Below are 15,919 nucleotides of genomic sequence, written 5' to 3' on the forward strand. Positions count from 1 at the left end.
AGATGCTGAGGAAACGACACAACGGCTCCATCAACAGGCCAGACAGTCAGCAAGCTGTGAAATCACCCCCTCTACTGGTGAGAAATGGGAACAGCAAAACCGTAGACTGAATCTAATATAAGATGAGATAGAACTTTATTAATCCCGAAGGAAATTATAGAATCAGAATCAGCTTTATTGGCCAAGTGTGTGGGCACATACAAGGAATTTGACTCCGGGTTTTCTTTGCTTTCAATTTTACAGACACACATGCTAAACTTAGAAACAAGGACAGGTTAGACAAGGTACCACACACACTTAGACACTAAAAACTCAATCTAAAACTACTATATACACACATATGGATACACATTTTTTTTTTTTTACAGATTATGTATATATATATTTAAATATATACTAACATAATAACACTTATAGAGGTAGATGGTTGTAGTATTTACAGAGAATGTGGATTGACCTTCGATGTAGTGATAATAAATACATGATAAGAGGGTGAATTAAGCAATGACAATAAATCATAAATAACATGCACAGTGGATGTTTGTATAACTCGCATGTACAGTTGAGAAGGTTATTACACATCACAGTTATTAAATTATAGTGCCAGATGGCTCCATAAATACAGTACACAATGAGAGAAATACAAAAAACAACTCAAATATAAGTGAAAATATAAAGTGTATGGGTCAATGCAAAAGAGACAGGGCCTAACAGAAAAACAATATTACAATAGTTATTTACAGAAGTAGGCAGGAAGTTATGGTGGCAGTTAAAAGGAGAGTAATATTGACATATTACGTAATAAAAAAAATTGGACTCAGTTTTGGTGTCAGTTTTCAGCTGCAGGATTCTTTAACTCCGTGTTGTTTCTGCTGCAGGAATCTCCTGACCAGAGCCGGGAACAAATCGTCAAACTCTCAGTGAGTATATATTTGCCTCTTTCATTCTATGGTGTTGTCAGATAATTTATTCTCAAACATATGCTAATAAATCAATGTCTGTTCAGCGTTAAATACATTATTGATTATTCCACTTAGACCAAGCTGAGCTCGGTGTCTCTCCGAGGGATCAGCGCCTCCAACTCCGCAAATGACATCAGCGGCAATGATTTCCACGGCAACTACGCTTTCGAGGGAATCGGGGACGACGACCTGTAACCCCCCCCCCGACCCGCCCTCCGCCCGTCTTCATTCCACCGTCACCCGTCTGGGACGACAAAGATTACAAGCTGAGCTGAGCCGAGCCGAGCGGACCACACACAGGCGTCCGAGTCTGCGAGATTGTAGCTTCTTCCTGGAGAAATCGCTGCCTTACGCTCTCATTTAATCTTTGACTGTGTCTGTTTCTATTAGACTCTAAACGCTCGTGATTTGAATTTTTAGCTACAATCATTTCAGTATAAGGTCAGTCCCTGTTCTTTTAGACTTGTGGCAACATACAGTAACCAGCATGTACAGCTACAGGTACTCCAATAGGGACGCTTTCCGTACGTTATGGTCTGAAAATGTCCTCCTTCTCTCATTCACATGGGTTACTGTTTCATGGACAGTATATGTGAGGTTCTTTAATGCAGTCGAGGTACAAAGTAAATTAATATATTATGAAGTACATGAAGATTCCTCCCTCGTTGGCTGCATGTTCCCTTCCAACCAGAGAGCCAAATGTTGAGTTAGACCGGCACTAGTGATAAAACAGCAGAGCTGGACGTCACCCAGAGTCCAGTGAATGTGATGAAATCGATCTCAAAACTGTAGACTATTCACAGCAACCGCTTACTTATATGGATGATCAATGTTTGGCTTGGCTATAAACCAAAATGTTTTTATACTGTCAGTGATCATCTGTGTGTCACGCTACTCATGTGCCAAGTCGGTAAATATCTCAGCAGAATAACAGTCGTGTTTTTTAGGCACAGTCGCTCATACTGCCTTCAGAAATAGTCTGATGCCTTAACTCTTACTTTTTTTCGCCTCACAGGCCACCGTGTCATTAAACGAGACATCGGGTGAAACTTCGAGAAAGCGCGAGTGTCAGCCCGGCGTTAACAGAATCTTGCAGAACTTGAGAGACGGTTGATTTGGCCGAGCTGCTTGCACTTGCTGAAGCCGTCTTTTTGCACAGTATTACAGGTGGAGATGTTTGAGTGGACGCTTAAACTTTGAACATTATGTGGAGATTTATTTTCCCGAACGGGGCTCTGTAAATCCATCTATGATTTTTTTTAAAAACAATTTTTTAAAGGTTTCTCATAAATGCCAAATTATAGTTTACTAAAGCATTTTGCACAAAATAAACATAAAAATTATGACAATGTCACTTTTTATATTATGTACATGCAATTAAGTATTCTGAACATTTACTAATATCTTTATCATCCATAGCTTATTGTAATCAAATAGATCAAATGTAATCTAAGCTGTATAGAACACAAAGTTTAAATGGACTAACATTTATCATGTTTACATGTTTAGAGGACTTTTTTAGTTAAAATGTAAAGTGTTTACAAATTTTGCATCTGATTTTCTTTGTCTATTTTTGGGCGAGTGATGTTGATGTAGGATCATTCCTCCAGGCTTCAGTTCATTGTAGTTTGTTTGTACATTGTGCCAATCATCTCAGAGGATTCAGTAGAAAAGGTGCTTTGGTAAAATGGCTAATGTGATCACAAGTGCTGGAGAACAAAGTTTATGGAGTGCGAGCAACAACATGAACATATCCCACTTTTTTAAAGACATGTCATTCCATTTTTAATGCTGTCGGCGTCTGTCAGCGTGTTTTTAAGCCTCCTAATGTAAATCGACGGCAACCTATCAACAGCTTTATTCACTGGTAGCCAGAACTGTAAACAAAATGTTCTCAATATTAACGTTCTGTCGCGTTCACAGCAAACAGATGTGGACACCAACGTTCATTTATCATTTTTAATCTCTTCCTGTCAGAAACCATGTATGTGGAAGCTGCGAGTTCCTGGATGTTCAGAAATGTGTAGGTGCCAAATTCCACTTTAAAGTGCATTTATCATCAGCATCACTTTTACAGAAAGATTGTATCAACTTGATTCATTCCACTACGTTTCATTTTGATTTTAGTGGTAAGGTCAGTGACAGCTGTCATGATGCTACAATAAACTCTGAAATTAGACGATCCTGTGGCTCTCTGTTGTCAGTTAATGGTCCATGTCTGGTTTCATCATTATTCAGCAGCAGCTTTGGTTTTCAGACATCGGTAAGCAAATTATCTTTCTCTGCATAAAGCAACCAAGAGATGAGAATCAGTACAACTCTTCTGCAGAGACTTAATTTGTTGCAAAGTCCAACTGTATTTAGGCTGTACAAACTGAATATAGCAAATATATTTGAACAGACATAACAAAAACAACAATTAAACAACAGTTAGCTCCGACCAAGTAATGTGATTGGACGAGGCATTCCGTGAGTGCCGAAATAGAGTAATAGCACTGGGACTTTTCACTCTGCGTATCTCTCCGCCTGAGCCAGCTGTTCTGAATACTGTTAATTAACAATACAGCAGACGTGTATGTATACATTAATGAAGCTGGTACCTCTGAAACACACAACAGACTCTTATTTCACTGGTTGATGATAAATTAAAACATACAGAAATGTACATGATAAAAACAGCTGCTCTGTGGTAACCTGTAGACAGAGTGCAGGAGCATGTTTTGGTTGCTCGGCAACAAACGTCCGGTCCTAGTTGAGTTTGTGGAGCAACAAGCGCAACGTTTATACTATTCGCTGCTTGTATAACTGTTGTATAAAAGCAATATCACAGTTGAGGTCGTGATGTTGTACTGAATATCAGCACGGCGGTGATTATGATATTCAATTTAACATCACTCCCTCACGTGATATTGCTTAATTGTATTGTAACAGATAACCGTTGAATTCCTTATATTAAGGCTCTCTGGTGAAAATGCAACAGTGTCACAGGTTCTAAATGTCATATCTACCGCAACTTCTAGTTTCTTATTGACCAACATACAGTAAACGCTGCTGGTTCATCTATACAGGGCAAATATCAGCCGACATATTGGCCTGACAAGTTTAAAGGTCGGACTATTCATTTTTGGATTTCTTCTACAATAACACACCCAGTGTCATAACTGCATCAGGTGTACTTTACTGAGCTAAAGGCTAACATCAGCATGCTTACTTGCTCACAATGACGACGCAAATATGCGTATGTTCCCTCCAGCATCCTGATGGAGAAACATTTTTTATGGCAATCTAATCGCTGCCAAGATATTTCACTGAGAAGAAACAATACTTAATATACATTTTATCTTTTCAAAAAGTCACCGTTATCCATCCAGTTGCTGCTCATGTACGTACACTGAGCGACATGAAAAAACAGAGATCCAGTCCGCTGTGTGACATTCAATGACATGTATTCCTCGTGTTTATTTCAAAATCCTCACTTAAGGCATTTATGAGACACTGCATAAAGACAGAAACGGACACTTGGGGGATGTCAGTACTAATCGATGTGTTCTCCATTGTGTCATGGAAAGTTGGCAACCTGAAAAATCTCTCACTTGCATATAATAGTAATTCAAACAACCTAAATCACAGTCCCTATTTTTCCCACGGCATCTAAATGACACATCACACATTCAAAATAAAACAGTTCTATATATTAAGGTATGCTTTTCTATCAGTGTGTTACAGTCACATTAGGAAAATAAAACAACTATTACACACTCGCATGCATACTAATAGTGTCGTCTTGTTTTCAAGTAAAAAACACAAGAGAGGATGGGCTAATTTCACAGTAATCAAAATGTTGGTGGTTGAGCAGTCTCCTGTAATAAGACCTAAAAATTAAGTTGTAGAGATTTCAAGTGTGATGATATGTAGCAAGTACAAGTTGGTAGGGGGGAAAAAAATCACATAAAAGACATTAACACAATATTTTTCCCTTCACAATTTTATCTGAAACTTTTAAAATGCACGTGTGTGTGTGTATAATTGTGCTTTTTCTTTAAGCATAAAACAAAGTCAAGACCGGAGAGGGTTTTTCCAAGATGCTTGTGCATGCGTTTTTAGGGTTAAAATACATAAACGAAAACATTTTAAACCGCCAAATCACATTTCATAATCCTGAGGGGTTTGGCATTAATGACAATACAGTTCAAGACACTGGAGAATAATTACTTAGGTTAACAAAACCTGATCAAACAAAAATCAAGGGTAAGACAATTCCAGTACGATTAAATAGCACTTTGCTAGTAGTTCATACATCAGTTAATTCATCTGAAGGCATGCCATCACCAGAGCTCGTGCTCCAATGCAAACAAAGCACAATATTGGCCCTCACAAAGACCCATCTTTACTTTGAGCTGCACTGTGTAATTTAAAAACTTAACTTTAATATTCTAACAAAGGTTAGTCGGGTAAATGTGATACAAGGATAGGAAAAATAATTAACATTCAAGTCATTTCATGATATTTTTGGCACAAAAAAAAAAAAAGGTTTGACCTTTGACACTAAACTTTAGTTCAACTACACTGTGCAGCTCAGCAGTTCAGGCAAAAATGTGCAGAAGTTCCGTGTATTGAGGAGTATTTGGTAGTGTTCTAGAGTGAGAAGCCGGATATGTGTGGTAATATGAGGGGGATGTCAGAATTAGCCTGGTGTGGTGTAACATACACAATGAGACAACGTAGAAAAAGTCCCTTTTTCTTGACACTAACACAGAGTAAGAGACAAAATCTGAACACAACTTTCTTAATCCAAAAAGGGATCAAATTATTCAGAACGACTGTTTTTCATATTGTGCGAGATTCTACAAAGAAACAATTAGCAGCCTCTGAAGACATCTGACAAACACTTAATGACCGATACACGCTAAAACAAGATAAAGGCTCTGTGAACAACAAAAGAAAACAAGTTGCTGGTAGCTTAGATTTGCTGAGTTTTATTTTATACAATCTCAAGTTTGTAGCACGAGTGTATCGTCTGCCCTCCCTCCCTCGACATGTACTGCATATCGACTCCTGTCTCTTTTCTGTGAGTCTGACCGCCTGCTCCCATTTCTTTCCTCACTTCCTCTTCTTCATGGTTTCCCGTCATCGGGACTTTAACCCAGCCGTCTGTGGCCAGGCCGTGCTTCTTCTGGTGTCTCTTGTAGTTGTCCCAGTGTCCGGTGGTGTAGCCGCACTCCTGGCATTTGTACGGCTTCTCTCCCGTGTGCCGCAGCATGTGCCGCTTCAGGTTCATGCTCTGGTTGCAGCTGTAGCTGCACACGGCGCACTGAAACGGCTTCAGGCCTGAATGCACGCGCTGGTGGCGCTTCAGGTTGGCCAGGTTCCCGCAGGCGTAATCGCACAAATGGCACTTGTAGGGTTTCTCGCCCGTGTGCACCCTGTGGTGCCGCTTGAGGTTGTCGAAGTGCGCTGAGGCGTAGTCGCACTGTGGGCACTTGTACGGTTTCTCGCCGCTGTGAGTTTTCATGTGGCGTGCCAGATGGTTGGGGTAGTGTGTGAGGAAGGGGCAGGCGGCGCAGGTGTAAACCTTGTCGCTGCGCTCGCCCGGGCTGTTGGGAGAAGAGGAGTCTTTAGTCAGCATTTCAAGGGTGCATTTGGCACAAATCTGTGCCGAGGAGCCGTCCTCGTCCTCCAGGACAATGCCACACAACCGGCAGGTGAAAGGGAAAAGTGAAGGGGGGAGGGGGGCGTTGTCTGCTACACCACCTCTAGTGGCCCTTAAGCCTGCACTGCCTGTGGTCTCCAGCAGGGGTGGAGGCTGGTGGCTGGAAGCTGGGTTAGAGGCTGGTATGGGTGGTGGCGACGCCCCCTTTAAGCCGTCAAAGGCCGATAGGTAGTCGTTATTCTGGGCTCCCAAACCCAGGTTGGAAGTCGGCCTTGGAACCTCTGAAACTTAGACAAAGAGGACAGAGTTTATGTAGAAAGATCGCAAAACCCCAACCCTAGCTAATCTCTGTTGGCTCCCCAGTCCTGTGTCACATTAAAGATTCTGAATCATAGCACACAAATTAAAAAGAAAATGTTGGAGGAAGTGATACTAACCTTTGGCTGAAACACCAGACGCTTCCTCACTGGCTCTCTGCCCGGTCACGTGTCTCTTCAAGATGTTCTGGCTGCTGGCAGGTCGTGGTGGCACATCAAGTCCTGCCCCCGCAGAGAGCATGTGCATGCGCTGGTGCCTCTTAAGGTTGCCGAGGGAACTGCAGGCAAAAGAGCAGCTTTCACATTTGTACGGTTTCTCCCCGGTGTGAATGCGCAGGTGTCTCTGCAGGTTCACCAGCTGGGCCGAGGCGTACGTGCACAGGGGGCAGTTAAAGGGCTTCTCCCCGTTGTGCGTCTTCATGTGACGCTTCACGTGGTTGGCGTAGCGCGAGGAGAAGCCGCAGAGGTGACATGAGTGCAGTTTGGGGAATTTGTCCTCAGCTGTCAGGTCTTTGTCGACCAGCCCGTTCCCCACTGCTTCACCATCAAGCTGCAAACCTGAGCGGATCCCGCTCATGCTGCCAAAAGGCGAGCAGAAGTCCGGGCTTTTGGCTTCCCTTGAGGCCTTGCAGCATCGGAGGCAGTACGGACCCACCAGGTCGATGCCCGGTCCCAGGGGTTCATCCCGGAGCTGACCGCAGCCCCTGCAGGACAGGTAGGGAGGGAAACCGGGCTCGGACTGGGACGCTCTGCCCTCGTCTTCCCGTCCGTTGTCTGTGGCGCCGTGTGAGTTCTCTGTTTCGCTCTCCATGCTGAGTTGGCTGTAGGGAGGGCTCTCCTCATCACCCAGAGGATACACGGAGAAACCGATCTCAGCTGCTACTTCTGAACACAAGACAAACAGAGAAGAGACGTTTTCAGCACCAAAACCCTTCAAAAAAAACCACTGTAGGATTGTGTCCTAAATCATCCTCTTTCACCACTAACCTACTCACTATAAAGGGAGTTCAATGTAGAGCACTAAATAGTGAGCCCATCAGAGAGAGACTATCAGTTGCACAGTAACTTTAACAATGCATTTTAAGATTTGGGGTGGGAGTCGCAGGGTAACTCACGATACGATACGCGGCCCACGATAACAATAATATCCCGATACAGCGATTCTGCGATGACTGATATATTGCAAGACTATCATGTAATGATACATCTGATTAACTGAAGGACACAAAATGCCCCTAAAAAGCTAAAGTGCAGTTGGTTTCAGTGTCACAGACTTTGTCCACAGACATAGACCTATTTGTGATACTCTGAGTCCACTATTTAAGGTGTAATATTTCTCACTAAGCATTCAGACAGCAGTAGAAAATGGCAAACTCATTATGTACTAGACTAATACAGTGAGAGGTGATTTAGACACAGCCTCTATGTCATCTATTTCTGTCCTGCTATTTATGAAATCGACAACATTTCACAAGGAACCAATTTGAGTTCACTGATATAAAAATAACAATTCAATGCTAAACAAGTCTACAATGAAATGTGACATGATTGGCTGACCGGCGAGAGGGAGGGATTTGTTACAACCCGACTTAAAAGTGACATAATATCTCGTGACACTTCACATATGCAGGTCTGCACCGTATTCTTAATGATATTTACAGACACCCAACATTAATCCACCATGAGTAAGCCCTTGGCAACAGTGGTGAGGAAAAACTTCCTCAGGCAGAACCAGGCTCACGTACGCAAAGTTTTAAAAAGAGCATCCTGAAGTAATTACAGCCGATCTCCACTGAGACGCTCAGACCTCCAAACGAACTTCACTTAGACGGTTTTCTTGAAACGTGGTTTCAAAGTGAGACAACAGAAACTGTATCTTTACATAAATCCCACTGAATGAATCAAAGATGAAGGTATCTCAGCACAGATAGTTTTTCTTCACAGCAAAAAAAGTGAGAACACACAGAGGAACATTTGATACTCACAGAGCCACCAGCCGGGTTTTATCTGTCGTTTTGCCATCAAATGTTTCCAGACAATAAAAAGACAAAAAAACAGAAAAGAGACTTTTCTCTGAGGGGAGGAAGAAAAGCCTCAGGAAGTCATAGCTGTCTTTCTCGGCTGCAGTCTGCACTACAGACGGCGAGCGAGCCAGAAGAGAAGCACCTTCCTCCGCAGACACCGAGACGGGATGTGAGGAAGGCGAGGGTCCGGACTGCCCTTTTATCTGCCCCTCGGAAACCCCTCGTGGATGATTACCAGCCTAATGATAATGATGATGACTATAATGGTGAGGCTGCAGCTGATGATGATGATAATGATGATGAGGGAAGATGATGATGATGATGATGATGATGATGATGATGAGGGGGAAATGGTAATGGTGGCGGGAGCAGAGGCTGATGATGATGATGATGATGATGATGATGATGAATACGTGCCCTCTTATAATGGTGTCCTTGATGGTAATAGTCCTATTTTTATGACCATTATATAATAATGGCATCTCAGCCCCTTTCTCTACTTTTCCATTTTTCAGATCACTCTCTCTGACAAAGAGGCATGCTGGGAAATATGAGCTGCTGGTTCCATTTCTCTAACTGTCGCACAGAGGGGGGGCCGCTCTTCATCACAGTGAAACAAACCAAGGAGACCGCCGTGTGGTGCGGACGCATTACAAATGAAACCACGGCTACATTTCTGTTAGTGGTGAACGCAGCTAAATAATTTACCTCACTGACTCATTCTGTGTTTTCACGGCAGGAAGTGAAAACGACGATCTTTTTCCAAAACATAATAATCCTGTCGTCCTCTCCCCACGCGACTGTAGTTCAAACTGTGCAGTAAAGTCGGACCTGCTATAACAATCAGGCTGCGTGATCGTCCTATTCTCTTTCTTGTTACAGTGTTTCATTTAGCATTGACGTCTGAGAGTTCATACAACACAAGCGGCGATGAAGACAGGAGGGAACGAAGTCAGGAAGTGCCAACAAACAGCTTCAAGTGCGACCGGACGCAGGTGCCTGTTATCATCATCTACAACATCAACAAGGTCAATATCATCATCTTCATGAATATCCTAATCAACATCAACAACATCCTCAGTGTCATCATCATCAATAGCTTCAATATCATTAAGTGCAGAGGTGTTCATGAAAGAGCTGTTAGCTCTTGTATAATCAATAGACACATTTATAAGATGCGTATGAAACACGCAACATTGGAAACCAGTGAGACACTAAAGGGGAAAACATGTCCTACAAATAAAGTGAACAGCATAATGAAGAAAGAGAATCCGACAGGCCGATATTAAAGCTACCATCTGTCAAATTTTAATGAAATGAAACCACATTTCAATGTTTTAAAATTCTCTAAGTATCTCTTAAAATTGTAATTGTCATTAATAAAGGCAAAGTCCGCCATTTCTGCCGTGGATTCAAATTGCCTAACAAAATTTAACAGAATTATAGGAAACAATGTATCAAGTTAGACATTTTAAAGCTGGAATAAAAGGTCATGAAACCCTCATGTTCTGCACACCACTATGTTTTTAAAGGACTGCAACAGAAGGGTGAGAGGGCGATATAGCTTGGACACATACAGGCCATTCTGAGCAAAAAAATGCAGTTTGTAGCACACAATATGTAATTTGTTGGAATCATCATCTTAAATTTAGGGAAGTTATGGGTGTCATAATTGACGACCAGCTAACCTTTAAGGTTCAGGTGGCCTCGATTGCTCGGTCGTGTCAATTTGCCCTGTACGACATCAGGAAGATCAGACCCTACCGATCAGAGCATGCAACTCAACTACTGGTACAGGCTCTCGTAATATCACACATTGACTGCTGCAACTCCCTACTGGCAGTCCTTCCTGCATGCACATTCAAACCTCTGCAGATGATCCAGAACGCAGCAGCGTGACTGGTCTTCAAGCATCTCAAAAATAGCACACGTCCCTCCCCTGTCTCCCAGTCGCCGCTCGCATCAAAGTCAAACACCCTGTTGCTCAGCAACAAAAATGGCTACCTGAACGCCCTCAACCAGGTCTACACTCTCTCCCGCCCACTACGCTCTGCCAATGAAAGGCACCTGGTACTCCCATCACAACAGGGCCCTAAGTCGCAAACTACTCTCGACTCTTCACCTCAGACGTCCCCAGGTGGTGGAACGAGTCCCTTTCACCTTTAAGAAGAAGCTAAAGACCCAGCTCTTTCACGAACACCTCTGCACTTAATAATATTCATGCTATTGATGATGATGACTATATTGACCTTGTTGATGATGATTAGTTCTGGTTTCCGTTTGTAGTCTGCCCTTGGTCTGAGTAATATTGACCAATCGTATCAGCAGGCTGCAGCATATTCAGGAAAGACAGTCTGTGTGGAGAGCAAAGGCAGGCGGAACGCAATGTGCCGTAATGACATCCCGGCTCCCATCAGCGGCTATCTGACGATTTAGCTTCTTATTAATCTAAAATTCAATTTGAGATAAATTCCCTTGACACTGTCATGAAAGCCATTCAGCATTCAGATTTTCCGACTTCCTTGAATGCATCAGAAATGATCGATCTGACCTTTTAGTTTTCTTCTCCTCTTGAGGACAGACCTGACAGAGCTTCATTTTTACTTTTTACTAATCTGCAACATGATGTTGAAATTTTGACAAAGATAAGACCCGTTAATTAAAGTAAATCACAAGAACAACATGTTCTTTTCCTGTAAACAATGCAGCACGCGGAAAAGGAAGTCTTGACGGGAGGTTGTTTAATGCTGGCTGCACACGCGGCATGTTCACCGTCCCCAGAGACTACATCCCCGTCAGACTACAGCCAGTAGGATCCGAGACTGGGTAACAGCAACCACTTGAGAAACTTAACGACTTAAACGCTTATTTTTAAAGTAGAAAACGGACTACACACCTGAGAACCTTTCCAGCCCTAGAATCTTGCCGTCATGATCGGGATCATCAAACTCGAGGTCGTGTCCTAGAAGGAAGTCTGCGTCTAAGGTGAGGTTTCCTGGAGCTTCAAAGGCTACACCATCTTCAGAATCCACTGCAGGGAGGAGAAAATCAACAATGTTAAATGATTATCATTCTACTGAAGGTTCAGCTTTACTCAATCTGCATGAATATTAGTCATATTGGCAAACCGTCATGGCACTCAAAGCAACATTTCAGAAACACTCCCCAACCCTGGCCCTGAAGCTGCTTGATTTGCAGCCTGAACTTAAATCTGTCAATAGCTGCCTCTTGGTGTTAAATGTTTTAATTGATATACAAACATTTTAATCTACAAACGAGGCTAAAGGTATTGAGAATGCTACCTTTAAAGTAATATTACTTTGTCATAATACAATTTAGTTTTGAGGATTAAAGCTCTATGCAATAAATCCAAAGTCTGAAACAAACTGGTTCTTCACATATTGCCAAAAAAATGTTGGTATCCCTTGTAAAGCCACATTAGTCATGTGTGCAGATTGTTTCAGTTCAGTTTAAATGTGACATAAAAGGTAAAAAGTCCCATAAAAATCTAATCTCGATGGAAAGTTACATTTACTACACTAAAGCAGAGATACAGCATCTTATAAACAACAGTGAACCGCCAACAGTTGACAGATGGAGCTCTTTTACTGCAGTTACACTTAATGACGCCTGAAATTCTTGGTCTTGGTCCCTCAAGCTTGATGGCATCCAAACAACTATCACACAGCTGTCTCTATTCAGAACACTACTACGAGGCCAATTCAAGGACATCGTGCTCAGCAGCCCTTCGTGGCACATCCTTGACAAATACAATCAATGCTGCCATCTGCTGGTAATCTGAGTGCCGAACATAATGACAAATATTTATCAAGGAGACAGTGTGGGACGATTAACTTTCTTCACATCTCATATTAGATGAATAGATTGGCTTAAATAGGCAAGTAAAAGCTCTCTTTGTGGATATGATGAGGACTGTAAAAAGGCCACAAGGAAGCAAACCTGGTGTTTTATGTAACACATGGTCAATAACAGGTTGTAAGTTCATGGTGTTGATGTAAATACTCAGTCTTAACACAGGTGGTGGCATCATTCGGAGTAACTAAAATTAGCGACACTTTAACTATATTTTTGAGACGTCACTTGCAGTGAGCCCACTCCACACTTATTCTAATGAATGCAGACTCCTAATGAATGCAGACACACATTTTAAAGCACTCTCCTCAGTAGTCCCCCGGTGGTGGAATGAGTTACAAAACTCCATTGGCTCCGCAGAGTCCCTTTCCACCTTCAACAGACAGCTAAAGACCCAGCTCTTTCATGAACACCTCTGTTACAGTGTTACAATTTCATTTAGCATACGCTTTTGTCCCAAACAACGTACATCTGAGAGTCAATACAGCACAAGCAACGATCGACACAGGAGCGAACAAAGTCAGTAAGTACCAACAAACAGCTTCAAGTGCGATCGGACTCTGGTGCAGACAGACAGGGCGTTTTTTTGCTGTTGTTTTATCATCATCAACAACATCAACAAGGTCAATATCAACATCATCATCATGAGTATCCTAATCAACATCAACAACATCCTCAATAGCGTCAATATCATTAAGTTTGGAGGTGTTCATAAAGAGCTGGGTCTTTAGCTTCTTCTTAAAGGTGAAAGGGACTCTGCGGACCGAGTGGAGTTTGGTAACTCATTCCACTCACTCTGCACTTAATGATATTCATGCTATTGATGATGTTGACATTGAGGATGTTGTTGATGTTGATTAGGATATTTATGATGATGATGACGACTGTATTGACCTTGTTGATGTTGTTGGTGATGATTAAAAAAAAAAAAAAACCTCCTGTGCACTGCCTGTCTGCACCAGTGTCCGGTCGCATTTGAAGCTGTTTATTGGCACTTACTGACTTTGTTCCCTCCTGTCTGGACCGTTGCTTGTGTTGTATTAACTCTCAGATTTGAATCGTAACATTGTAACTCAATAAGCAGCGCCTGGTGTCCAGATGTGAGCAGAGAAACAGGACACACGTTGCATATGACTGGGCAGTTATTCACATTTGAAACACAGTACCTGTCGATCCAGTTACTTCACCTTGTTAATATAAAGATGGGAGAAATAATTTCTGGCATGTAGCCGCTCAGGATCTTTAAGTACTTACACTTGACTGGCTGTGGATTCTGCTGTTTTTTTCTTGGCATCTTCCAGTCAGCCTCTCTCTTTTTTGCAGCGTCTTCTTGCAGACTTCCACAACCATCAGCTCATTCTCGTCTGTTTGGAAGATATTCTTCAGTATTTCTATAAAAGCAAGACAAAGTAAATTAGAATCAGTTACTACACAATACGGGTAGGCCAACTGATGAAGATATCGTCCATCACAGATGGCTGACAGCCACTGACAAAGAACCCACTAACATTACTCCGTCTTGAATTGCCGTCCGTCCTGACTGTTTTGCCTTTTTTTATTCAGTAATGTGCCACATTATACTCCTATATCAGCTTTAGTGAGGGCTATGTTTCACGTTAAATTCAGGTATCAATGCCCTTGTGCTGTCGGGAAGGGCTTTGCATTATAAATATTCATAATCTAGAAGCTTGGACTGATAATTGTTCTGCTTTTTTACATTCTTAAAATATGACTTACATGATACATTTTCAATTATCATTGTTGATTATGTGGGAAAAGTAGTCCATGACTAAACAAATCGTTTCAGCTACAAGTTCTACATTCTAACAGAACAACACATAGTTCAGTTACCATTATAAGTAGGCTACTGTAACTGAATTTCATCAAGCCAGTCCATGACCTGAGTAACAGAATAACAAGTCTGTAGTGCACAGTGACGGTGTCATCCAAACAGATATAAAAAAACATTATTGCTCATACATGCAACATAACAGCATGTTTTGTAGCTGCTTCACGTCTGTTAAGCCTTGTTTGTTAATAAAACCGTCTATTATAAAAGTAGTCTTACCGCAGTGTATCCATCATGTTCAGCAAATCTACTACACCCTGATGAGCCTGCTGGAATATAGGCTAATACACCGAGCAGTATATATAATGTAGTTTAGCAGTTTCTTACATGTGCTAACGTGGACAATCTTCCTTCAAATGTTTGAAGGACACAAAAGTTATTTAAGCGTAGCTGCTGTATTAATGATGTAAACAAACTACTATCAGGCAGCCTTCACGCTACTTTAGCAAAATGGCTAATCCATTAGCTCTGGTGCTGCGAGCCGACAGAGACCAATCAAGCGAGACAGCTAGCACTTTTAACTGAAACATGTCCTCACCTAGCATGCAGCTAGCTAATGTTGTCACTGTAACCAACGACAAAATGTCAGAAATATGTGTGAAAACATACGTTCCGCATCATAATGAGTGGCTGAACAAAACGCTTCCTCTTCGGCACGTAACAGTTAATGATTGGTAAGTGCCATCTTCAGAAACATGAGCCGTGTCTAAACATGTTAACCTACAGCCTGAAGCTAAATTAGCCGAGTAGCTATCAAGCTAACTTACCTAAAAAAGGTAAATATTCCTGTCGATTTAGATGGTTTATGTCCTCGGTATACAAGCCATTAGATGTCGCAAGTGTACAAAGCCTGGAGATCCGCCATTTCTTCATGAGCTGCGGTGACAAAGAAAGGCAATTAATGGTATTTTTCATAACTTAATTGATTTTCTGATTCGTCTGAGATCCAACAGCAGTTACAACAAACTGACTTCCGCCCCGAAGCCTTCAAAGTAAAACCCCCATATCCACGAAACGGCACACGTTTTAAGTATATAGCCTATTCCCACAGCGTTATTTTACGATACCCTCATTTATAAAAAGATACAGGGTATGTTATGGTATGTCTTTAATTTCATCGCCCATTTTTTTTACTTTGTTATACACAAAGAATAAACATGTTACATTTTTACATTCTTCTCAAGGGGATCATTTACATGTCAAAGTTATTTTGTATACAAGTCCCGATAATGTCACTTTCAGTA

The 15,919-nt window shown here is 41.8% G+C and overlaps 2 protein-coding genes across 2 annotated transcripts in view; one reads left to right on the forward strand and one right to left on the reverse strand.

Moving 5' to 3' along the window:
- Window positions 1–3,144, forward strand: part of snx17 (sorting nexin 17) — a 31,004-nt gene extending 27,860 nt beyond the window's left edge. The window contains exons 13-15 of the mRNA XM_069657728.1: window positions 3–77; window positions 879–920; window positions 1,038–3,144. Of these exons, the coding sequence (XP_069513829.1) occupies window positions 3–77; window positions 879–920; window positions 1,038–1,157 (237 nt within the window). The 3' untranslated portion in view covers window positions 1,158–3,144. The remainder of the gene's footprint in view (window positions 1–2; window positions 78–878; window positions 921–1,037) is intronic.
- A 1,253-nt stretch (window positions 3,145–4,397) lies between these two features.
- On the reverse strand, window positions 4,398–14,174 carry znf513a (zinc finger protein 513a). The gene is made up of 4 exons (XM_069656240.1): window positions 14,081–14,174; window positions 11,850–11,984; window positions 7,050–7,814; window positions 4,398–6,893 (listed from the first exon to the last, which is right to left on the reverse strand). The coding sequence occupies exons 1-4, from the start codon at window positions 14,118–14,120 to the stop codon at window positions 5,944–5,946; spliced, it is 1,890 nt and encodes a 629-aa protein (XP_069512341.1). The 5' UTR covers window positions 14,121–14,174; the 3' UTR covers window positions 4,398–5,943.
- Between the last annotated feature and the right edge of the window lie 1,745 nt (window positions 14,175–15,919).

This window comes from Semicossyphus pulcher, unplaced genomic scaffold (genome assembly GCF_022749685.1).
Source record: "Semicossyphus pulcher isolate SPU_LCO1_2020_fin unplaced genomic scaffold, fSemPul1.0.p SCAF_11, whole genome shotgun sequence".
NCBI lineage: Eukaryota > Metazoa > Chordata > Actinopteri > Labriformes > Labridae > Semicossyphus > Semicossyphus pulcher.